Source organism: Ambystoma mexicanum, chromosome 4q, assembly GCF_040938575.1.
Source record: "Ambystoma mexicanum isolate Mex_15411 chromosome 4q, UKY_AmexF1_1, whole genome shotgun sequence".
Lineage (NCBI taxonomy): Eukaryota > Metazoa > Chordata > Amphibia > Caudata > Ambystomatidae > Ambystoma > Ambystoma mexicanum.
In genome coordinates this window covers 1,118,201,052-1,118,227,699 of record NC_090928.1, presented here as the reverse complement: position 1 = coordinate 1,118,227,699, position 26,648 = coordinate 1,118,201,052, and the positions used below count along the sequence as shown (strand labels likewise).

Genomic DNA, 26,648 nt, shown 5'->3' with positions numbered 1-26,648 from the left:
GCCCTAGTACAGGGAACCTCAGCAGTGCCAGAATCCGATTCAGCCCTTCGTGAGGGACCCACAATGTTAGCCACAGTGTATTTAGCTCTGGCCCGTGAAGCAGTTTAGTCCTCCTTGAGGGAACCGCGGGGGGTGGGGGGATGGGTGTTGAATCCTTGGTAGCGTACGGTTCGACATTTCTTCACCAAGAAGAACTCCCGAATGTGCTCTGACGCTACCTGATGGATACTTCCTCCCAGCCTTGAAGACTAAGAGTGAGGGCTGTGCTGAAAGTGCGTCACAGGGAAAGCATGTGTCCCACACATGATCTGGCTCGAGGCCCTCAAAGCAGTGTGTGTGAGGATCTGATGCAGAGTAGCTTCGACGACACGCAGGAGGCAAATCCTTTGGTCCCGGCATACGTGGACAAAAGACTGCGAAACCGGAGACTAGGGGAAAGAAATTCTGACAGAAGGAAAAAAGGGTGGGGGTGGGGGTGGGGGGGGAAGTACCCGCAGATGCTAAAGCATCCGGGCCGACCGTGCAGAGAAAAGGACTGAGAAGCGATGCCCGGAGGCAAGGCTTGGGGAGGCGGAGCTTGTGGCAACGCATGCGCTCAGGCCAGTGATATACAAATTAGACCGAACATTTTTGTATGGTGCCACAAAATCAGTTTCTTTCAGGGCGCAACACACCCGAAGGCCTCAGTGCACTGCAAGGAAGACAGATAATTCAGGGGATCAGAGCCAGGGAAGCAACACTAGAGATTAGGCTATCCTAATCATTAGAATTAAACATAAATGTCTTCACAGCTCTTTTAAAGCCTGTGAGACAGGATGCATTACGAATGCAAACAGAGGAACAAAAAGCCTGTAGTGATCAGTAGACCTAGAGTGCGGGTAGCATAAGTCCTAGTAATTTTGTTAGTTAGGTAGTCAGGTGCTCGATAAGAAAGGCACTTACATGACAGGGTCAATATATTATGGGCGATGCAATGCTGAATTGGTAGTGTAAATCTCGTGACCCCCAGGTTACAAACTGTCCTGACCCCATTGTTTTGGACTGCGTGGAGACTATGAAGATTGAGTTTGGAGGTACCTGCAAGTAGTCCATTACAATAGTCAAGACGGGAATAAGCAAGCGCAGCAGCTAGGGAGGCGATGTGCACATAAGACAAATAGAGTTTAATCTGTCTTGACATAGGCACACAGAGATTTTATTTGGGAGACATTTATTCATGGTAAGACCAGAATCTAAAGTAACACCAAGAGTTTTTACAAGGGAACTAATTGCAATCTGAAATATTAAAATGAGAATACCATATGTCCAATTTATGGATTCTCTGAGGGGAGCCTACAATCATAAGCTCCGTCTTGTAATTATTCAGTACTAAGGAGTTATGGATCATCCGATTTTGGATCATATCATAGATATTGGTCACATGGAGAAGATCAGTGTTTTGATCTCTGTCCAATTCCAAGCCAAGCTGAGTGTTGTCTGCATAATTAGTATAGATGACAGTAGCATTGTCAAGCATATCAAACAGTGGACGGGTATATATGTTAAACAAAACGGGCAAGAGGCAGGCAACCTGATGTACTCCGCAAGAAAGGGGCTCCGGAGGGGCCTTAAAGTTGTTTATAGCTCGTACCATTCTGGGCCCAAGAAATAAACAAGCCATGAGGCTGTAGCTTCAGAGCCATTGACCTGGTGTCTCATCCTGTCCAATAGGAGAGAGTGGTCGACCAGATCAAAAGCAGCCAAAAGTAAGACCAGTGTGGACAAGCTTGCCCTTCTCAGCTATTTCAGCCAAGTTGAAATAAAGAACGATCAAAGCCATCTCCGTGCCATGCATGGCACGGAATCCAGATTGACGGGTACTGATGTAGACCAAATTGTTCAATATGGTCTTGGAGCTGCAAGTAGGCGATCCTGTCCAGTATCTTCATTAAGAAAGGGACATTTGTGATAGGACGATAATTTGTTAACATTCTCAGGGTCCAGGGTGGGCTTTTTCAAAATAGGTGTTATCCACACATCCTTCAAACAGGAGGGGACAACAGATGTACTAAACAAGGAGTTAACGATTCTAGATAAAAGTGGATCAAGCAGGTGAATGAGTCCTGGATAAGACTTGAAGGGCAAGTGTCCGAGACACATCATGTGGGTTTAAGTTCTGAAACAATCTTTTCAATAGCATCCTCCAAAGTAGTCAGATCTATTGACTGAATTATGATTAGGGTTTGGTTGCACGAAAGGCACATTTTTCTGTCTATTAATGATATTACTTTGATGTTTTTTAATTTTATTAAAGAAGCCCGATTGTAATTCAGCGCACCAAGTGTCGCTTATTTGGACAGAATTAATGTATCTTTTTTTAACCTTCAAGCTCCCTAGAGACTTTAAACCGTTCGCTTTTGTCGGATTTGGCGTTTGCAATTCTGGTTTCAAAATAGGCTTTCTTACTAGCAAGCAGAGTTTTCTTATAATGAAGAGCCCCAGCTTTATACTTCGCATGCGAGTCAGGGCATGGATTTTTCCTCCGTGAGCTTTCCAAGAATATTTTCTGTTTCCTAGCATCCAGTAATTCCACAGTAAATGTAACATGAGTAGATGTCACCACGTTCTTCTTTTTCATGATAAGAGGGGCAAGCATGTTGATGGCTAATGACGTTGTATTAAGTTGCCGTACCAGTAGAATCTCTGGTCCCTCCCCGAAGGACTGAATGTCACACAAGTATGGAGGAAAGGGGACGGGAAGTAGGAGTATGAATGATTTCTTCATAAATAGTTCATGTCCTTCATAAAGAAAATGACAACCTACACCAGACGCAATAGTTCATAAAGCCGAACACCCAGCAGTGAGAGCAAAAGATAGCCTAGCCATCTTTTTCACTTATGTGAATTTCTTTGCGGTTCATCATACAGTGTTGTGAGACTTTCTCGAAAAGCTTTGATCCAGAACACTGCCAGTAGTAGTTGCATGTGAATAAGTGGAATGAGTGTGGTCCTCTCTGTGGAATATGAAGAGAGACTATGGCAGCTAGGACATTGGAATGCTTGAGGACCGTGCCTTGTGTGTGTAATTTTATATGCTACAGGACTCACAATGTATTTACTTGAACAAATATCCTTAATACCTCCATTGTTCTCAACTGTTTGAACTACCCATGCAGATGAAAGCTTCGGCAGCAGGATTCCTCTGCAGTAACTTCTGAGTGCTTTGTTAGTGATCATGGAGAACAAAACCCAACTATACAGTTCCTTGATACCTTCATGAAAGCAATTGCACAGCACTGCACGACCAGGCTGCTGGAAGAACCATCTCTTCTTTTTCACCAGAGCACTATGAAGCAGCCATAGCACAAGTAAGGCGATGTAAATCTCTACAAACAAATTATAGGGCCTGCATGCCGCTACTGCTTGCTCCACCCACCTCTCCTACTTGTATCCTGTAGCTTTAGTCTAGCTTAAATCAATATTGTGGCAGGAAAACTAAGCAATTCCAGACCAAATAAATATTTAAACATGCCTCAGGATTTGCACTTGGCACTAGCTAGTGATAACAGACTGTGGAGGATTAAACAATAGTGTGCACGTGGAGAGTATGTCTGATTAGTAGCTTTTAACTTGAAATATTTCCCCTTTATTGAAATCTATCAATAGGTATTCATTCAGAGGTCTCGCCTTGTATGGCTGATCGGCTTAACCTTAAAAGTTCCACTTTTAAAAGATGGCATGTTCACATGGAAAATACTCAAAATAATTCATATGGTTAACAAAAAAAAAATAGGTTAGCATTAATGTCAATGGTATGTGTGACAGCAAATAAAGGTTACCTCCTGTCGCTTCCAAGAACATCAAAGAATCCAACCTCCGGACAGGTATCAGGATTATATGGCCCCAGGAGGACCTGCTTATGCAAAGCCACAAGCTTAAGTTTCTCTTCGTATGTTGGATGAAACGCTTTGCCATCTTTCTCTAGGAATGCAAAGAGAAAATAATATTCACACACTACCACATACATTTTAAATCAAGCATCCTGCTTAACATCTTTCTGTAGCTATACATCCCTGGGCTAGTTGTGGCATTTTAAAAGATTAGGTTGCAAAAACATCAATTTACTACAGAAAAAGTAGAATCAGTTACCTTTTCATGCGTCAGTTGCAGAAGCAAACAAACTAAAAACAAACTGCAGTACACTAGTTCATTGATAACTGGGCAACATGGTCACTTGTGTGGACATGGTTTGTGGCCACAGGTGAGCAAGATCTCACAATCATTACAGGATCCACAATCGCCAGACCATGGTTCTGATCCAAGGAGGGTCTGCACAAGAACTCGCACCCTACGCCTCCTCATCTCTATGGTTACTCAACATTAACTACAGGATGTTTAGCACACTGTTCGGGTCAGGGATCAACCTGGTGTTTCCTCTGTAGCAAATCAACAATTGAAGTCCCCAGTACATTCAAATACAACCCTTCAATCCAAAATTAAATCAAAAATGAAGAATATTTCCAGCAGAACCAGACAACTCTCCCAAAAGAGCATGCTTTTTAAGTACAATAACCTTGTTGCTTTCAGGGGATGACATAGTAATGAAGAAAAAAGCCCTGTAAAGTACTTTGCCATTTCCTACGGCATTTGCCAAATGCAGGGGGAGGGGAGGCTCAACATTAGAATGCCAGATTCAGCCAGTGAGGCTACAAAGACAAGAAACCACACCTCCAGACCAACATAAAGGCACTTTTTTAACCTTACCTTTTTTGCAAATCTAGATTGGAAAATGTCACTTAGTTCATAAACCATCTTTGAATAAGATGGCATCCAAATCGAGGCAGCTATGTATGAAAATGTGCAATATTGCCGGGTCAAAGGTTTATGGGTGGATATAGCTCATTGCATGAGGTACCTGATGCAATTTTTGGGTTCCCGACGTAGGTAGAACGTGCTCCCCTTGAGAACAGTAACTCTCCAAGCAATGTTTTAATCGAGAAAAGTGAGGGTACTATTGCTTGAATGTTCGAGGGTGTGAAGAGGATCACCGAAAAACATTCCTTTTAGAAATGAATTTGCAAGTGATGTACTGAAAGGCATCAATGTGTCGGGAAGAGAGGAATTACTGCCATTGAATAAACCATTTTTGGGTGCCCTGATAAAAAAAGCAGAAATATTAAGCAAATTATTTCATATCGTGGGGTTGCAGAGGGGCAGAGCAAATAGCTCAAATAAAATCAATGCATAAGTTCTCCAACTAAAACTATTAGGTGGCGTTCTGATAGCAAAGGCTAAAACATTCACAAAAAGCTTATTTTATGTCAGACTGCCATTCTAGATTCTAATACTGAACGAGACTGTACACCCTTTTTTTTATTGAGCCTTAAGAAGAATTCAATTTTCTACACTATCTCTAGAGGGCTATCTGTTAGGTAAGATTTTTATATTGGTGATAAACCTTCCCACGCTATGTCAACCCCAGAACTTTTTTGCATGGACTTGGGTATTATTTTACCTTTTCCCTGGGTGAGTGGGAATACTTTTCCGCTCTCACCTAGTCTTTACTCTTTTTATGGGTGACCTATGTCTCTCCATAATGCATGATTGGAATCATAGTTTCTTATAACTTTTTGGCTTAGGCTGGGTTGCCCCTTTGGGCTTCCCTATTAATTTCTCTTTAATGTACTTGGGTGAACTACTGGGGTAGAGAGGGGTTTTCATCACCTTAACATTGTATATAGTGAGCCAGCACACCCCACCTTAAGTGGAGTGCTTTGCTTACTTACCTGTAGCATTTTTCTTACAATTGCAAGTTTACCCGAATGGCTGGTGGCAGTGGTTTACCATAGTGACTTTTTAGTCTCATTACTCGCAGGCTGTTAATTCAGCCCCGGTAATGCACAGAAGGGCTGCCATTGTTAAGTATCCTCATTGTTTCTGAGGTCTTCCCCTGCCATTCTAGGCAGGAAAGACCTCAGTAGAGGTTTTGTCTTCGGCAGGAATCTTTTGGATCCCCCGCCGAGGCTCCAGAATGTCTGAGAAAGCAGGAAGCGAGGAAGGAGTCCAAACCAAACACTGCAGCCTTTTGTCTTTCACCTTGTCTGAAAGGAACCAACTCCCAGTGGGAGGCTGGCTGTCCTCGGACAGCCAGACCGCCCCTTTCTGTAAACTGCAGGGAGAGATTGCAGAGGTTGTGTGGTAGTACCTGATAAATACTCCGAATCTGGAAGCTGCTGACAAGTCGACCACTGGAGCTGAATCCGAAGAGGAAGAGAAAAAAATCCCAGTTGTGTTGACATCATTACACAAAGGATACCGTTAATCTGCCTTTTGAAAGCAAGATATCTTTTGTTTTTTGTACTAATTTTCCAAAAATGTTGAACTTGGATACGAACAGCGAAATCATAAACTTATTTCTCCTCACTTTTTGCAAAAACACCATACTAGCACTTCTAGGCTTTCAAAGCTTGGTATATATGGAAGTATGGAATGGGCATCAGAAAGACATTGGTAGCGATTTCCAGCGACCGGAGAGTCTGCTGTGTAACCGGAGCTTGATGCAACCCTTCCTTCCAATCTAACTGGGGGTCCCAAATGCGGCAACTCCTACCCAGAGGCTGGTGAGATCCATTAGTCTCAAGACAACCTGCATTTTGAGCCATCCCACGACATGCTGCGACCTTGCTGGGCTGCAATTCCCCAATACCGTGGGAACTCGTGCCATTGTACGGTGCATGGTCTTCTGAAGTCCGAATCAATCCGAAACTTTGGTGGCCTCCTGCTGGATCTCCAGAGACAAGTTCAAATCACTGAAGTCCCCTCACCAGTGCAGGACCAAGAGAGTGAAGAGAATCCAAACTGAGATATTCGTTCTTCATCCGACTGCTGTAAAAAGGCACCGAATCCACAGAGCCGTGAGAAAAACCTTTGCTGGAAGCATCCTCTGACAACTGCTGCTGCAAGTCGTCATCTGGTGTCCAGTTCTTTCGTCTCCAGACAAAGAATCCCGGGACCGGGTCTTCGGCTGCTGCATCCTAAAGACATCCAATTCCGAAGCTCTTCTCTTCTCCTACAGACACAATTGCAAGGAAAGACGGTCCTGATCCTCACAGACAGCACCACGGCCATGTATTATCTGAACAAACGGGGAGGCACTCACTCTCTAGGGCTGTCCAAACTGTCCTACAACATTTGAAAGTGGGCTCTCAAACAAATGTTCCTGCTGTCACAACATGTTCTAGGGGAACTCAATCTTCTGGCAGACATGTGGGCCCACCAACCCTGGTTCGCTCATCTGATGGAAATGTCCGAATCTCCTCCAATGAAACTGCCTTGCCCGTACAACATGTTATCGCAAGACAAAGGGGAAACACTTCACCAATACCCACACACATTGAACTTAGCGGCCTGGCTCCTGAGGTCATAGAGTTCGGGCACCCTCAAAAAGGTGTATGGACATACTCAGGGAGGCAAGAAAACCTAAACACAATATTGCTATTCTAGCAAGTGGAAACAGTTTGTTATCTGGTGCAACTCTAAGAGCATCAATCCCATTGACTCCTCTCCCACTCATATCGTTTTGTACCCGACTCACTTGACTCAGGCCTAGTCTAGCTTAAAGTTCACTGAGCTGTTCTTTTAGCCTACACTACATCACAGCAAAAGGTTGTGGTGGAAGATACCAGTTATTAAGGCTTTCATGGAGGGAGTAAAGAGAATTCACCCTCCGATTTCTAACCCAGCATCCCGAATGGGACCTAAACGTGGTGTTAACAAGACTTATGGGGTCTCGTTTCGAGCCCATGCATAAATTAAGTCAAAGATCCCACTTACAAAACTGCCTTTTTAATAGCCATTACTTCCATTAGAAGACTCTGAACTACAAGCGCTCTCAGTCCTAGACCCCTTTCTAACAGTTCATAAAGATATGGTAGTTCTGCACACTCACCCTAGGTTTGCGCCTAAATTCATTTCAAAGTTCCATGTGAACCAATCCATAGAACTACCAACGTTCTTTCAGAGCCCTTCAAACAAAGGAGAAAGAAGCCGGCACACACTGGATGTACGCAGGGCAGTCATGTTTTACATGGAAAGAACTAGACCACTAAGAAAGACAAATCAGTTTTGAGTTTCAGTGGCAGCAGGTAGAAAAGGGAGACTGTCTCCAAATCTACTATCTCTAAACGGATTGTCAAATGCATCACACTGTTACAGTCTTGCTAAGAGAGAACTGCCCTTCAAGCCTAGAGCACATTCTACTCGAGGCACTGGGGCTTCCATAGCATTCACTGCAAATGTTCCCATGGAGTCCATTTGCAAAGCGGTAACCTGGAGTTCTGTACACACCTTTATAAAATACTATTGCCTAGACACTCATTCTAGGTCTGATTCTCAAGTGGGACAAGCAGTACTAAGACATCTTTTCTCTATTGTTCCTTCTCACATCCCAACTCCGGGTACTGCTTGCTAGTCTATGCACAGCATGTGATTCAAAGCAGATTAACAAGCATCAGAAGACATGCATTACTTACCGTAAAAGCATTTCTGATTATTATATCTGCATAGATTCACATGTGCCCACCCTTCCTCCCCGTTCGGATGGAAGGAACGTGGACGTCTTACTACTTTCTCTCTTTTCTGTACTCACTCACGTTAGTCATAGGCTCCCTCACGGCAGAAAGGGTACAATCGGAGGGACTTCGATGCGTGGGGGATTTTGGGTGCACTGCACGTCACGTTGGGGGAGGTGTTTCAGATGCGCCCGTGTCGACGTCCCCTTTCGATTCGAGGGATGGGATGCAGTGTTCCACAGTGACCGCTTGATGTCAGACTGTGTCCGCAGCGTGAGAGTCTGGGCAGATAAAATCATCAGAAATGCTTTTACGGTAAGTAATGCATGTCATCACATCACTATGCTTGCTCTACTATACACCATTATTCAATTAAAATCACAGCTATACCCCTGACTAATTCGGCCTAGCTGTTCACATACGAAAACATGACCCGTGAACACCCCCATCACCCTATAAAACACAGCTAGCCGAGCACATTCCAGCTAATTGCTCACATATGCGTCCTTCGGGCCCAATGCAGCCAGGGCCCAGTCTGGGTGTCCACCCACCAGACTGCACACATCCAATTGATATCTTCAACACCACACCTAACGCTAGCACGCAGCTACTATCCCGCAATCACATCAGCTGCACACATATCGGGTGCACCCACGCACCGTAGTACACTCTCTCTCCTTCTCTTTACAGACCATAACTACGGTTACCGAGAGCGTTATACCAGCGCTTTGAAGTCATACTAATGATATATAGAGCGCTATATAAATGCCAAGTAAGATAACATAACTAAGGTACTGTGTGGGCTTGGGTAATACTTACCTGACGTCTGGTGTGCCTCCTGTGAGGCGGAGTGGCGATTCATGTGGTTGGGAGTTTGCCCATACCACTTGCCCCGGCCGAATGCTGGAACATATATAGGGAGCCTTCTGTGAAGTCCCTAAACACTTTAACTAACCCTGAAAAGGAATTAAGAAAATCCCCTATGGAACATTGACTTTCCTGCAACCGAACCCCATCTCAACCTGCCTACACCTGGCACCTAAACCACTAAGGTCCATCTTCTGCCTCAGAGTACTCATGTAATACACTAGGGAAGGACTGGATAAGAAAAGGCTTCTGTCTTGAAAAGTATAACAAATGCAAAGGTTCTTACTTGCTGAAAGAATTAGAGTGGTAACTATCTCTGTGAAAAAAGTTACAAGGTGTCCTTAAGTTATACTTACCTTTGAGTTGCATTGTGCCCTCTAAAAACTATAGAACAACAAGTTACTTTCTTACCTTATAACGTTCTTTCGATGGGATGTTCCTCTGACGTATTCCTTATCTTTGATGTTACCCATCCCAGCTTGCTGGCCTCAAATTTCTTTCAGTAGAGGGCGCTGCGCGTCGACGTCCCTTGAGTCGGTGTCCCTCGACAGCCTCCGTATCGACGCCGACGTCACTGTGTGTATAAATAGACTCGCGCAGCGTCCGTTGCTCAGTTCCGTTTTGAAGCTTAAAATTGCTTTGCATAAATTGGTTATTAACCTTGAAGGAGTGTAAACTGCAACTACAAGGAAAGTTTTACTGCGGGGATGGATGGGAAGGGCGATAAGGAATACGTCGGAGGAACATTCCATCGAAAGAACGTTACGAGTTAAGAAAGTAACTTGTTCTTCGAAGGGATTGTGTCCTCCGACGTATTCCTTATCTTTGATAGACTCCCATAGCAGTAGTGTAAAAAGGAGGTGGGAGTAAAAACATGAAATATTTCCCTTTAAGAATGCACAGAATGCAACACAGCTTTCCCAAATCTTGTTTCCTGACTAGAGGAGGAATCCAGGCTGTAAAATTTAGTAAAGGTATGTGCGGACGACCATGTGGCAGCCGCACATATCTCTCTAATTGGAACCCCTCTTTGGAGAGCCGAAGAGGCTGCGATACCCCTGGTTGAATGAGCCCTATAATGTTGAGGGGGCTCTTTTCCTGATAATTTGTAGCATTCTAGAATGGCCAAAATGATACACCTTGAAATGGTCTGTTTTGTGATTGGCAATCCTAATTTGTGCCCTGTGTATCCTACAAACAATTGGTCTGCTTGCCTTATCCTAGTAAGTCTGCTAATATAAAAACTCAAGGCACGCCTTGGATCCAGCCTGTGTAACCTCTCTTCCTCTTTCCCTGGATGGGGAGGAGGATAGAACGAAGATAAGGTTATTTTCTGAGTAATGTGGAATTCAGATAACACTTTTGGGAGAAAATTAGGCTTCACTTTGTAAAACAACCTTGTCACTCTTCTTGCAGATGTTAGAGCCACTAGAAAGACTGTTTTAAGAGCGAGAAATCTTAAGAAACAGAAATGGAGTGGTTCAAAAGGAGTACCCATCAGACATTTTAAGACTAGATTTAGGTCCCACAATGGAAATTGAAAAGACTTTGGGGGATAAACATTAGAGCCCTTTCTGAAATTGGATTACCAAAGGTAATTTGAAATATGAAGACTCCCCAGCAGAACCCTTAAAGATTGACAGCGCTGCGAGATAGCAAATTCAGGTCTTCAATTTGGTACAATCAAAGGCTAAGTAAAGCAAGAACGATAACACCATTGGTGTATTGCATGAAAAGGGTTCAATATTCTTTTCTCTACACCAGCTGCAAAATTTGTTTCAACGGCAGCGGTATAAGGTTTTTGTTGCTGGCCTTCTGGTCGAAAGCAACACCTCCATGACGTCATCCGGGAGGTCGCAATCCTTGTATCTCAACCTTTCAGAAACCAAGCGTGAAGGTTGAGGGTTCTGATGTCTGGATGGAGAACCTGACTTCCCTTCTGCGAGAGAAGGTCCTCTCTTTGCGGAAGACTAATTGGAGGGCAGATGGACATGTCCAGAAGGTCCGGGTACCACGTTCTCCTGGCCCAAAACGGGGCAATTAGGATCATGGCTTTACGGAACCTTCTCAACCTCCTGATCATTTGAGGAATGACAGGGACTGGAGGAAACGCGTACAGAAGTGGAAACTCCCAGTCCACTACGAATGCTTCCCTAGAGCTCCTCTCAGGGGAAATTCCCTTGAACAAAACTGATTGCACTTCCTGTTGATGCTGGTGGCGAACAGATCCACCTGAGGGGTTCCCCAAAGGGCGAAGATCTCTTGAAGGACTTCCTGAGCTAGCTCACTCTCGTGGGAAACTGTACTCTGCCTGCTCAGAGCGTCCGCCGTCAAGTTCTTCTCTCTGGCTAGATGAACAGCCGATAGAGATTCCCTCTTGAATTGCCCAAAACCAGAGCTGCCTTGCCTATCTGCACAGTGGCAGTGACGCTACGCCTCCTTTTGTTGAGGTAGGGCATGGCCACTGTGTTGTCCGTCATTATCAGGACATTCTTTCCCTGTACTGATGGCAGAAAAGCTTTCAGTGCTAGTCTGATTGCTCTCAGCTGTAACAGGTTGCTGTGTAGTGGAGATGGAGACCAACGACCGCTGATGGTCAAGTCGTTGGCATGGGCTCCCCACCCCATGAGTGAGGCATCCGTGACTACGGTCATCTCCGGCCATGGTTGCCAAAACTGTTCTCCTTTCAAGATGTTCTCCCGACAGGCCCACCATTGAAGGTCTCGGGCTACTCTGTCCGGGACTTGAAGGAGATCTGACATTCTTCCTGAGAATTGCGACCATTGGGTTCTTAATGCCCACTGGAGGGATCTCATTCTCAGGCGAGCCTCGGGCATTAGGAAAATGCAGGATGCCATGAGGCCTAGCAACCTCAAAAACTCGAAGGCTGGTAGACGTTGGACATTTTGGAACTTGGTGACCATCTGTAGAATATCTTGAGCCCTCACCTCTGGTGGCGAGGCTTTCCCCAGGGAATTGTCCAGGACTGCTCCAATGAACTGGAGTCTCTGTGATGGTATCATCTGCGACTTCTTTAAGTTGAGGGAGAAACCCAGCTTGTGAAGGAAGTGGCAGACATAATCTAGCTGGATCTGAGCTTGTTCCGAAGATACTGCTCTGATCAACTCGTCGTCCAGGTAGGGTTAGACGTGAATCCCCTCCCTCCTTAGACTTGCAGCCACCATCGCCATTAGCTTGGTAAAGACCCTGGGGCGGAGGTCAGCCCAAATGGCAGAACTCGAAATTGATAGTGAGAGTTGCCAATTGCCAACCTCAAGTATTTCCTGTGTTTGAGATGGATTGGCACATGGAAATAAGCATCCTGAAGGTCTAGAGATACCAACCAGTCCAGAAGCTGGAGGGCCTGAAGGATCTGAGAAAGGGTTACCATCTTGAACTTGTCTTTCCTGAAGAATTTGTTCAATTCTCACAAGTCCAAGATGGGTCTCAGTCCTCCGTCGTCCTTTGGTACTAGGAAGTAGTGGGAATACCAACCCTTGTTCCTCTCCGCTACGGTTACCGGTTCTATGGCACCCTTCTCTAGCAGGTCTACAATCTCCTGCATAAGGAGCGGGTCTGGAAACTTCAAAGAGTTGTTCCCCGGTGGATGACTCGGAGGGGTGTGTAGGAAGGGCAGGCAGTAACCTTGGGCAACTGTTTCCAATGCCCAAGCATCTGACGTAATAGCCTGCCATTCTGCCAGATGTTGAGTTAACCTGCCCCCTACTGGTGTCTTGTGAGGGGAGACCTCAGAGGTGTTTAGAAGCGGCTGATGCAGATGCTGAGGGTAACGTGGCACCTGCTGCTGCGGCTTTTGTACCTTTTCCCTGTCCACCACGGGTGAATAGTTTCTGGCCCCTTTGAGCTGGCTGTCCTCTGCCTTTTCCGAATGCGGAGTAAAAGCGAAAGGACCTACCCCTCTAGGAAGCTCCTGAGGGGCGATTCGGAGTCTGCCGGATTGCAGCCCCAAGAGATTTCGCTGCTGCCTTGGATGTTTGTAATCTCTCCAGGCTGTCATCAGCCTTCTTACCAAATAAAGAAGTGCCGCCAAAGGGCATGTTCAGAAGTCTGGCTTGTACATCTGGAGCAAAACCAGACTTCCACAACCACGCAAGTCTGCGGATTGTGGTACTTGCCGCCATGGCCCTGCTGATGCGGTCAGCAGAATCAATGCCTGTTTGAAGGGACTCGCACATTGCATCCTTTCCATCCCTGATGATGTTTAAGAATGCTTCCCTTTCTTCTCCTTCTGGGAGACAGTCAGCCGCAGATAAAGCACACTCCCAAAGTGTGTGGCTGAATCTTGCTAGCATGCAAGTGGCGTGGATAGATTTATGCGCCATGCTACATGCCGAAAATACTTTTTTTGGCATGGAATCACATCTTTTATCATCCCTATCCTGTGGAATGGTAGGGTATGCTGACTTACTGTTAGATGAAGTTGCTGCCTGTACAACTAAACTCTCTGGAGTTGCATGCTTGCTCAGATAGTCAGGATCTGAAGCCGATACCCTGTATTCAGCAGAAAGTATTTTATTCACTGCAGGGATAACATCAGAAGTTTCCCAATTTGCAGAAATCTTTCTTTGTAGAGCAGTATGAAAGGGAACAACAGGATCCTCCTGTGGACCTTCATCTAAAATATCAGTAAGGTCATCCTGCTGAAAAGCAGGTTTAGGTGTAGGTTTAGAGCACCCCATGAATTCTATTATTCTAGCCATCAGAATCCTATAAGGGGTCTCAGCATGCTCTCCAGGGTCTGGTTTAGCAAACTCTACTTCTTGCGAAGTATCTAAACCACTTGCCTCATGCAGAGAATCTTGAAGGGATTTCAACCAGTTCTCTTCAGAGATTAATTCCTCTGGCATGGGTATTGTAGTTCTTTGTAAACCAAAAGGTCTCTCCTGGTCAGAATCCTCCCCTTCCTCATATATAGAAGACAAAGCTCTAAAGCAGTCAGAACTAGGATATGGTTTAAAACCCATTTCTAGAGCAGAGGGAGCCATGTTGGTTGTCACAGGTTGAACGTCGAGGTTGTCGACGTGGAAGTAAATGGCTTTGACAATCCTGAAAAGGGCGTCGAGGAGGTTTGAAGGGACCTCTATGTACTCTAGAGGATCGGAATCCTACTCTGCGTCGTATAGAATGTCGATGGCATCCTCGACGTCATGGTCGAAGCTCTCCACACCTACACTGTCTGACAGTTGTAGGTTTGTCTTTTATCGGCGTCAACAGTGGCGTCAACAGTGGCGTCGAAGACGGCGGCGATTTGTATTTGTATTTATTTTATTTGTATAGCGCACTAGGCCCGAGGGCAACCAGGCACATATGCATCTGATTTATGCGAAGGACCCTTCGACAAAGGCGTCAATGACGCAGATTTATGAGTCGAAGGAACCTTAGACGACGATGACGCGGTCTTACTATTTTTACTCGAGGGTTCATGACGCGCTCGAGTAGTTTCTTTCGCCGGGTTCAACAGCTCGCAGCGTTTTGATCTTTTGGGGCTTTCACCCAGGTTATCACCTTTAGACGTCTCCGAGGGGGTCGAGGCCGCTTTCTCGAAGACGCCAAGTTTTTTTTTTACAGAATTCCTCCCACTTAGCTGAAAGGCTGTGTTTCGTGGGGCAGGTGACCCTTTCTGGGGAGGTAGAGGAAGAAGAATAAGAGGGAGATCTGCGATGCCTCTTCTTAGAGTGTTTTGATCTCGAAGACTGATGAGAACCGCTTCGAGATCTTGAACGGGAATGTTCCTTTTGTCGATCAGGAGAGGAATGTCTCGACTCAGCGAAGAAACTTCAAGGGAGTAGAAGTTTTAAAACTCTTACATCTATCCAACTTCCCCTTACGCTCCTTCAAGGCTTTCGCCGTCATGGACATACAGTCCTCGCATTCCGAACAGTGATGCTCAGACCCCAGGCACCACAAACAGATTCTGTGAGGAAACGTTAACGACATTTTTTGAAACCGGACCGTGGAGTTGATGGTTCGGAATGAAGAAGCCATCGTATTAAGATAATAATCTTCGAAGAATAAAAAGATTTTTCTTGAAGAAAGGAACTGAGCGTCACCTTTCCGAGGCCCACGAAGCGCAGAAAAACGGAACTGAGCAACTGACGCTGCGCGAGTCTATTCATACACACGGTGACGTCAGCGTCGATACGGAGGCTGTTGAGGGATGACGACGTGCAGCGCCCTCTACTGAAAAAAAAATTCTGAGGCCAGCAAGCTGGGATGGGAAACAAAGATAAGGAATAAGTCGGAGGACACAATCCCTTCGAAGTTGACTGACTTACTTTGAATGGCGTTTCCCCCCCTTCTGAAAAGTAATACGAGTTGGTACTCTTTCATTGCTTAACTGAATGGGGGTAAAAGCTTACCAATAGGATTTACCTACCGTGAATAACCTTGTGTCGTTCTTAAAGTGCATCAATGGGTGTTGCTTTCTCTGGTTTGTTTTATACAGATATAAACAGTCTGAGTTAATACTTGTCTTATGAGTTGCTTGTAGCCCCACCTAAAAGTATATAGGTCCTACCTTGATTAGCTGATGCTCTTCTAAACTTGTAACCCTGGGTTGTACTTCCCTGAATTGCTTTGGTGCTATTCTAAAATAGTTTCATAAAGTTCTTTCTTACCTTGGAAACTGTATTATACACTACTTAAAAGTATACTGGGTATAACTAGGTAGTGGATAGTTAAGTACCAATAGGTCAATTACTTACCTTGAAATATATTGTGTTTTTCTTAAAGTGTAATTGGGTTTTGCTTTCCCAGATTTGCAATGGGGAATGTTTTATTGGGGAGATGTGGGTTGTGAGGTTGCACGGACTCATGGACCGCTGTAGCAGTTTCCTGTAAATGGCCCTGGGGTTGGCTATGGGTCATCGACTCGGGGGGATTAACTTTATCCGGACACACCGTTTACCATCCTATCCAAAGGTCTAACCTCAATAAGGGGTAAGGGCGGAAGGGGAGGATCTGGTAACCATGGTATCTCAAAGTGCTTCCAGTGGTTCCAATTTCTGCTGAACATATTTTTTGTATAAGTGCATGTCTCTTTAGTTTTTGTGTGGTGAGGAAGAGGTACATTGCTACGGATACGCCCATCTTGAAAGGCCCTAGAGAGGGCAGCCAAAATGAAGACAGAAATGGGGAGATCTTTCCCTGAACTGTATTACTGATGAGCAGCGACTTAACTTAGAATTAGCAGCAATTAATAAGTACAAAGTGTTATTATTTAACTGTATATATATTACTGAATCCCATTTCATATAAATAAGCGGTGTAATCACCTAACAGTGTGTGGACATTCCTTAGTGGGGGCTTGGGGACTCACTGTACTTAGGAGCCTGCCTCCATCACCTCCTGAAAGCTTAAGCCTGGCTGCTGGTCCAATGCTACCAAACTGAGAGCCTTGGCTGGGGTGTTCTGCGCCTTTACCCCTACCATATAGGAGGTATGAACTACAGATACCCCCCTCTAGTCTTTACAATTACCAAACTAACAGGGGAGGCAGCCAGGTTGCAAGTATATATATATCAAAGATACCAATGCTGGGCAACCACAGTTGTTGTATGGGTGACTTATTCTTCCACAGCTTTATATCTTTCACATAGTTACATGCTTTTAATAGAATAAGAAGCAGTAGAGACAACACATGGTAAAGAGGGAAAGGTTGTTCTCACCTTATCTAAAGAGATATTTAATAACATCCTATCACTAATGCCTATACTGAAGTCGGAATCAATGCAATAGTGCCTTGAGAAGGTACGAGTTCTTCTCCAGGTTGCAGCTTTACAAATTTGCCTCAGGTACATGTGCATGTGCATAAAATGCTCTAGTCCTAGAGTGTACATACCATGATCCATGATGTCAGGCCTTCCTTGAAAAGAGCTAGGGCTCCAAGGAATGAAAGCATGATCTTTACTAGTCCAACTAAGGGCTTCATAAAACCATACATCTGAGGCACTACATAAGATCCACTTTTAGTACCACAGGCTGTACCACATGAGAATGAGGTAGCATGGATAGAGCAGTCAGGCTCCTCTTAGGAGGAAGAGAGCTATATAGCTTGGTACAAATAAATTGTAGCATGCATATGGTCCAAAGAAACACAAACTATGTATTGTAAAAATAAAGGGTTTATTTAAATGCAAGTAGGCCAAGATAATTGTTGGGTAATAAGTACTATAACATCATATAAACACAATCATAGAAAACCAACTCAATACTTATGGTATGCAAACTAAGGTATAATCTTATTTAGAGGAGCAATAAGCAAGTCAAGGTGAGTCAAAGCTAAGGTTATACATTCAGGATAGTAATATACTATTCTTGGGGAATAAAACCAGGTTAAATATACTTTTAGAATACAATCAGTATTTCAAGTTTAGTTGACCCAGTCAGTCATGTAGTGACAGTTATGAAATCCTTGCAACATTACTTTGTAGAACTCAATTCAGAGCTAGTAAATCAACTCATTCTTTCTGGAGGGGCCTTAAGCGACTCAATGAGAAGTATGAAAACATAGTAACTATTTTAGAATGCACTAAGCAAACCAGGTAAGGCAAAACCCAATTGCACATGTATAAGAACACAATGTTATTCCAGGTAAATAATTATCCCTAGGACTATTTCGGAAATGCTCTAAACAGTTTCAGGGGAGACACAACCCTATGTTACATGTTGAGAAGAGCAGCGGCTATTCGAGGTTAAGTAACCATATACTTTTAAGAGGGGCTTCAAGCAACTTATAATACAAGTATTAACTTAGACAGTTTTAGGTCTGTATGATATGATAGGTTATGATACACGCTTAATACCCAGAGGTTTCTAAGCGCGGACCCGGGGATCAAACCTGATGCTCCGTGTCGTCTTGCTTCCAAGGCGAACACGTTGCCCCTGAGCTATCCTCAAAGCAGATCAGGGGGAGCAAAACCCAATTAAACTTTTAAGAATAACAATGTTATTCAAGGTTAGTAAACCCTATTGGTAAACTGTTACCCTCATTCAGTTAAGCAATGATAAAACAGTACCAACTTATTACTTTTCAGAAGGGGAAACACCATTCAAAGTTAGTAAAGCAACTTATACACTTTTTAAAGGGGCAGAATGCAACTCAAAAGTAAGCATAGGTTTCAGTTGCAGAAAAGTCAAAGTTCCAGAGGAGATCTTCTTAAACAAGTAAATATTCACTTTCAGAAATAAAGCGTTCAGGGACTTCACCAGAAGGCTCCCTATAGGTGCTCCAATAATAGAGCACATGACAATGACTCACAGTATGCACACCAGACTTAAGGTGTATTACCCAAGCCCACACAGTACCATAGGAGAAAATAAGAGCTTCTAGGTGGATGCCTTAAGGGTGCAACAGCACAGGAACCGATTCTTGGAGACGAAATAACTGGACACTGGATGGGAACTTGCAGCAGCAGTCAGAGGAGGGTTCCAGCAACGTATACTTCACAGAATCTCGTGGTTCTGTGGATTTGGTGCCTTTTTATAGCAGCCAGTTGAACGAATATCACCGGTCAGATTCTCTTCCCTCTCTTGGTCCTGCACTCTGGAGGGGACTTCAGGGATTCGAATTGCGTCTCTTGATATCCAGGAGGAGGCCACCAAAGTTTAGGACGGATTCGGACTTCAGAAGACCATGCACCACACAATTGCTCGAGGTCCCAGGTTATTGTGGTATTGCAGCCCAGCAAGGTCGCAGCACAGCGTGGGATGGCTCAAAATGCAGGTCTTCGAGACTAGCGCATCTCGCCAGCTGCTGGATAGGAGTCATCGTGTTTGCGACCTCCAGGTTGATTGGAAGGAAGGGCTACATCAGGCTCTGGTTACACAGCAGGCGCTCCTGTCGCTGGAAATCGCTACAGATGTCCTTTCTTCCTCTTACTCTTACTCTTCGGTTACAGCTCCAGTGGTCGACTTGTCAGCAGCTTCCAGGTTCGGAATATTCATCAGAAACTACAGCACAACTTCTGCAATCTCTCCCTCCCTGCAGTTTACAGAAAAGGGTGGTCTGGCTGTCCAAACAGGACAGCCAGCACCCACCCCCAACCCCCAACACCTCCCACTGGGACTTGGTTCCTTTCAGGCTAGGTGCAAGACAAAGGGCTGCAGAATTTGGACTCCTCCCTCGCTTCCTGCCTTCTCAGACACTCTGGAGCCTGGGCAGGGAATACAATGGATTCCCGCCGAAACCCTAACTTCCACTGAGGTTGTTCCCCCCTAGAAAGGCAGGGAAAGACCTCAGAATCTACAAGCCAACAAGAAGTGGTGAAAAATGAAGCTCACTATTTTAGCAAAATGGTGGCCCTTCTGTGCATTACCGACACTGATTTAACAGCCTACCAGCAATGAGACTAAAACGTCACTAAGGTAAAACCACTGCCACCAGCCATTGCACCCTTGCACTGCCTACGAGCCTACCATGCAATTTACAGGCTGTTACTGTAGTCCTACACTCTCTGTCTCCTTGTGCAAGCCCTGAGCTGCGTTGACCTGGCTGCAATTAGAGCATTGCTGCCCTGTTCTCCCATCCCCTCTGCCTTGCACTCCCGCCGCCCCTCCCTCTCCCCTTGCACTGTTCGGTCTCACACTTGCACGATCTGAATGACACAAGGCCTAGTAAGATTGTTTCTATTGTCCTCCCTCTGTCTTCGCGCCCTTGTCTTGTCATGCCTAGAAACACTTGTGTACAGGCTCGTTATAAATGACTTATCACATCATGCAAACAGCAAACTCCTGCATTACTTTGTATCTTCTTTATAGACCTCCCATTAACATACCTACATTTAATAGATACCTCTTATTCCTAATGCCTCAAATTGCCCTATTACTTCAACCATACCATTAGGTGATTTAAACCGCTGGCAGGGAGACACAAAAACAAGGAAGCCGTAGAGTTGGAAGAATCTCTCACCAATGCAAACTTACTATTCAAAACGATAAACCAACTCACATTGGGGGCCACATACTTGATTGGGTGGCAACTTGTAATGTTTGAAATCTGCGATCTTGCCACTAACCCATTTGTCTGGTCCGACCATAGCAAAATAGAATGTACCACATATTGCCCTTACCCAAGAGGTTATCTCGTGGACCACCTAAGAAAATTTCGAACCGAAACTATAATAACATCAAGGCAGGGGTTTTGGAAACATGTATGCAAACCATCATGACAGAAACCTCAGACTCCCCAGACATATTAGCAGAAAGGTACAAACTCTGAATATCCCAACTAATCGAAGAGGTTGTGCCAATTAAAACAAGGATAATTAGAGGCCGCCCAAACCAACAAAAATAGTATAAAGAAGATTTAAAAACTCTCAAACAGGACAAAAGGAAAGCGGAGCAAGCATGGGCTAAAGACCCCTCTGTTGAAAATAGAGACAAATGGAAAATCACTGAAAGAAATGATAAGAAAGGGATTTTTGAAGCAAAATGTACATACTATGATGCTCAAATTGAACAAGCAGGACAGAGCACCAAAACGCTTTTTGAATTGTATAGATCTTGGGTGAAACCTGGTGCTCTTACCCAAGATATTAATCCCAACAAGGAAGACTGCGAGTAATGTACAAAAGGCTTTGCAAAATAAAGTCCTTCTAGCCCGTGAAAAATTTCACAATGCACAAGGGGTCACAAAGACATCCTTAAAACCAGTAGGAGAGCCCAGAAAAGAGGAGGATAGTACCATACCAAAGTTTAACTTTCAAGAGATAACTACGGCGGATACCTTGCTCATGCTTGCTAATATCAGACCCACCACTTGCATTGGGGACACCCTCCACTCAAAAATCATTCTCAAGCATAATAACATTTTTGCTAAATTTCCCACACGTTTTATATACGCCTCTTTTGCGCATAACAGTGTGCCAACTGCCATCAAGGAAGTGGTGGTCACTCCTATTGTTAAAAAGCCTGGGCTTAGTGAGAAGGATCCCTTAAACCTACGCCCAATAACAAACACCCCTTTCCTTTTAAAGATACAAGATACAAGATAAAGCGGCCACTAATCAACTGCAGACCCATTTTGAATCTACCTCAGTGTTTCACCATAAACAATCTGGTTTCCACCAGAATTATGGTACTGAAACTGCATTACTAGATCTGCAAACTCAAATGTTAAGTCGCTCGGATGAGAGGAAAACAGCCCTGCTCGTCTTACTGGATCTCTCAGCGGCGTTTGATCTTCTTGATCACGCCAGACTATCGAAAACCTTAGCTAAAGTTGGAAACTGTTCTAAACATGCCGTAGCATGGATGGACTCCTTTTTAGGTGAAAGAATATCAAAGATATGCTGGGGCACGGTATGTTCACACTCTATTGAAATTAAGTACGGAGTGCCACAGGGAGCCTGTATTTCCCCAATACTCCTGTGTGACAAACTGGAAAGGATGCGTTTCCATTTTACCAATTACTCGGACGATTTCCAATTGGTCATGGAACTCATGGGGGACCACACTAGGCACACCAAAACACTCAACCACATCTACTCAATCATCCAGGAGCGGATGACAACTGGATGGGTTTAAAAAGCTCTAAGACTGAGTTTATGGTTTTCGGATCTACCCAAGCAAGAAAGAAACTTGACCCATCCTACACAAATTTTACTATCGACTCCTGCAACATAAAAGGGGTTGAAAGGGTAAAAACCATGGGCACCTTTTTTGAAGTATCTTTAAATGCAAATGCTCATGTCAAATATATATCTAAAAATGCACATTACCATCTAAAAATTCTACGACAGGTCAATTCTTTAGTATTTGCAAAAAATTGCGAGTCTTTGGTCCGGGCCATAATTATGCCCCGCTTGGATTACTGCAACGCCTTATTGAATGGGCAGGCAAAGGGAACATTCAAAAGTTGCAGATAATCCAGAACGATGTGGACAGAATCATTTTCAATGCAACAAAAAAAGAGCACATCTCACAGTATCGTAAGACGCTTCACTGGCTACCAATAGAAAAAATAATTAAATTCAAGACACTGACCCGTATGCCTAAGTGTGTGCATGGAGAGGCCTCCCTATATCTGAAGCAAATGGCAATACAATACTCACCAAGCAGGTCTCTGCGCTCTAGTGTTTCACACCTCCTGATCATACCGCAGATCAAAAGAGCTAGAGGATCCGGCAGATCGTTTTCCTAGCTTCTGCTGCAAAAAACTGTAATAAACTCTCCAAACCAACGCGAACAGAAGCAAACTGAGGTCTTCAGGAAAAGCCTGAAAACGACCCTGTTTGAGTAAACCAGTCATCAAATCCTAAAAACCTATATGCCGTATGTTTTTGCGCCCCGATGCCCATGGGATATGGCGCAGTATAAATAAATAATGCAAGTTAACTTGCAATTGTAACGAAAATGTTATAGGCAAGTAATCAAGAGGATACATTGTTTCCCCCAAACACTCCAAATAAGCTGGGGTGTGCTAGCTCACCCTAATGTAAAAGGTGGATGAAAATCCCTCTTTACCCCTTGGGAACAGTAGTTCACCAAAGTTAGAGAAATTAACAGGGAAGGCCTGAGTGGCAACCCAGCCTAAGCCCAAAAGTTATAGGAAACTATAAACTCAAACCATACACTATGGAGAGACATAAAAAGGTCACCCATAAAAAAAGAGTAAAAGACTAGCTGAGAGGGGGAAAAGAGATTCCCACTCACCTAGGGACAAGGGAAAATAATCCACAAGTCAAAGCAACATGATCTGGGGTTGACACAACACAAACCAATGGGGGAAAACACTGGGCAGATCTATATTTAGTCAGATGTAAAAGATTTACTGTTCATTTCTAAGAACTTCTTAAGCATTTGAGGTGCGGGGGAGATAGTCTCTGCCTTGGCATCTAGGTTGGAAGTGTTAAAAGAAAGTAGAACTCCCTTTCCCTGCACACTATCGGGTATCTGAATAACAGATCAATAATTATTGAAGTGGTATATGATTGTAAGGCACTAAGATACAAATCTATTACTCACAACCAACAATATTCAATTTAAAGTTTTATCAATTTTGAACACAATCCAAACCATAAAGATATTTTAAGATATGTTGTAGCTTACTCAAATGACCATTCAGAAACACTTTCTTATCACAAGAAACTCTAATTTATTGTATGGAGGATGGCCCAACGCGTTTCGAGAATTCACTCTTCAACAGGGGCATAGCACATGGTTTCATAAGTTTAAAAAAAAAAAAAAGAAAATATATATATTTTAGTATTACATTTTGGCATTAAGTACATTCATTAATTTGGCAATCCGAGTAGAGGACTGTTCGATTTATATATAACTGTTAAAAAAAACAAAAAAATAAATTTAAAAAAACGAACATTTAGCAAATACTTTCAACATTAGTCTCATCTAGTCGACTGGGTCCTACTTTAGGAAAAACTTAATTACTTTGAGCAATAGTGACCAATTGAAAAACACTGGTATACTCATCTTTATACCCGATCAATATCTATAGAAAGTATAACCAAGCGTATAGTAAGATAGAGAAAAACCTGAAGTATAATGTCATTAAACTGAACTGACCTTGTGGTAGCTATAAACTTAAAAGTCCTTGATGTGGAGAAGATATGAGAAGGCTCATAGGAGAAATGCTGTGCGGTCAGATCAGTCGAGTAACAGATCCAGGGATCTCTGTAAAATATAGTGAAAACTAATGATCAGCTATATATGTAATATTTAACACAAGATAACACTTACCCAATACAAGGGGTAGAGGAACATTTGGGGAAGGGAATAAGAATAGTGATGGTCCAGAGGCCGAAGCTACAGAGCGCCTCCAGTGACAATCTCTCACATCAGCCAATAATTAATGGAACAAAATTCAATAGATCTAAAGAAGCTCAGATGAATGTCAAAATATTCAAAATCTAAAGAGGTTCATGGATGCAAGCCACTTTGAATAAACTTACTTAGTTTAAGTATGTCTGTCACTTGGTGTGCGCTATACGTTATTTAGAAAAGTGGGAGTCCCGGGTAGAAATCACCAAGAACAGGCTATGGTGTCGCAAACAAGGTCAGAGTACCCTGAAAAAATAATAACATCAGGTTCAGAGGATAAAGTCAAGAATATACGATCAGGGCAGAGCAGCCAGTGGTCAATGCAAAAAACGGCAGTCAACTTACTTGTAAAGGGTTATGAACAGCACACATGAGCCTCTCAGAGTAACCCGCATCGACCGGAGGAGGATGCGGTTCACCACCAGAGAGGCGCCTTATGTACCGTCATATGAGTGACGTACGCCTGCCCGCGCATGCCCGGCAGCGTCATAATAATGATGTCATAACGCGCATGCCCCGACCACGCCACAATGATGTCAAAGTAGTAAGAGCAAACTTGCCCAAGATATCTAAAGTCTAAAAGGAGTAGAGTTAAGCCAATACATCATATGACGCAAATAAGATGCGATAGGAAAAGGAACCGAGGTAGAATGCTATGTTTAGCAGCATACCTAAAATCTAGAAGGAATCTACGAAGACACACATTATAGGCGCAATGTTATGTTCAACAGCATACAGAAAATACAAAAAGGAATTTGAGAAGACTAGTTATCTGATAGGAATAATGCAGCGATTTCATCTCGTAAATAGAAAAAATACCCACCACAGGGTGAACGAGGCAATTAAGAAGATGCAAAAGTTAAAGATGAAAATAAAAAGGGGATTTACGAAAAAAAATACTATACAAGCAGCAGCATTTCTCCGATATATGATACTGCCTTGCTTATTAGTAACCTCCCTGGAATAGTGTCAAAAACCTTCAAGAACCAAGGTAAGGTACCTATATAAAATAAATAAAGCATACATTGGTACATATAGCATCTGTTTTCTACTGTTCCAGACAGGATTCACAATCTATTGACAGATGAAAATATATCTCCCATGGGGTTCAAAGAAGTAAGTAAAGTTGGACATGTTTTTGTTTTTTTTAAACTTGAAAATTAGTATAGATTACATCATTATTACAGCATTTTACAGACTCAGAGTAGACAATATGCAATTCCAACATGTTCCGGATCGTTCTAACCATTTATAGGACAAGAAAAAGAAAAAGCATCCTAATAATAGACACAGTAGTGCAATGGTGCATAACCATTTGTATGTTACTGTTCCAGCAGGGGATTCACAATCTGATATTGTGGCCTATTCATAAAATATGTACTCATCCCACCCAATGTGTCTCATTTATTGTTATTTGATGTTATCTGAATAATAGATCTACTGAGGGGGTGCTACATCTGGAAAAAATTATCAAGAATAGTCAGATGATAGTGGTGCATCCGGATAGACTTATATGTTGGTAAGAAGGACTCCAAGTATATAGAGTGTGTCAGATGAACAAGTTACTTTCTTACCTGGTAAAGTTCTTTCAATGGGATGGTCCGACGACGTATTCCATATCTATGACATGTAATCACCACAGCTGTGCTGCTTCGGAAACTTTTTTCGGCGTCTGTGTCCTGCGTCGATGACGTCGATGCGCCGTCGTCGAGGACCTCCTCCGACGTCATCCGATGTGATAAGTAGGACGCACGACGCCCGTAGCCTCAGTTGTAGTTTTTTCCCCCAGAACGTGTGACAGTCAACTGCCAGTCAGACACAAAGCCTTGCGGAACGTAAGCTGCAATCGCAAAAGAAATTCTGCAGCGGGGAAGGCAGGGCGGGAGCGATATGGAATACGTCGTCGGACCATCCCATCGAAAGAACGTTACCAGGTAAGAAAGTAACTTGTTCTTCGAGGGGATTGGGTCCTCCGACGTATTCCATATCTATGGCAGACTCCCAAAGCAGTACCAGAGCAAGGAGGAGGGAAAGAATTTAGATCAAAATTTAGAATAGCCAATCAAATAGCAGAGCAAAGGACCGCCTTGCCAAAGGCCAGATCCTGTCCTGGGATGGAATCGAGGGAATAGTGACGTACAAATGTATGTACTGAAGCCCAGGTGGCTGCATCACAGATGTTGCCAATAGGAACACCCCTCTGCAGGGCAGTAGATGCAGCCATACCCCTGGTAAAATGGGCCCGCAAGCCAGCCGGTGGGTCCTTACCCGCCAAGCGGTAACACTCCGAGATGGCCAAAATAATCCAGCGAGACAAAGTCTGTTTCGTCACAGCTTGCCCCAAACGCTTTCCAGCGTAACCAATAAAGAGTTGATCGTCCACTCTGACCCGGGACATGGGTGAAACAAAAGCTTAAAGCTCTCCTAGGATCA

At 43.8% G+C, this 26,648-nt stretch overlaps 1 protein-coding gene across 2 annotated transcripts in view; it reads right to left on the bottom strand.

The window, feature by feature from the left end:
* Positions 1 to 26,648, bottom strand: part of ACBD3 (acyl-CoA binding domain containing 3) — a 421,148-nt gene that overhangs the window by 277,823 nt on the left and 116,677 nt on the right. For both annotated transcript variants that reach the window (XM_069608687.1, XM_069608686.1), the window contains exon 2: positions 3,819 to 3,960. In XM_069608687.1, coding sequence (XP_069464788.1) covers positions 3,819 to 3,960 — 142 coding nt within the window. The remainder of the gene's footprint in view (positions 1 to 3,818; positions 3,961 to 26,648) is intronic.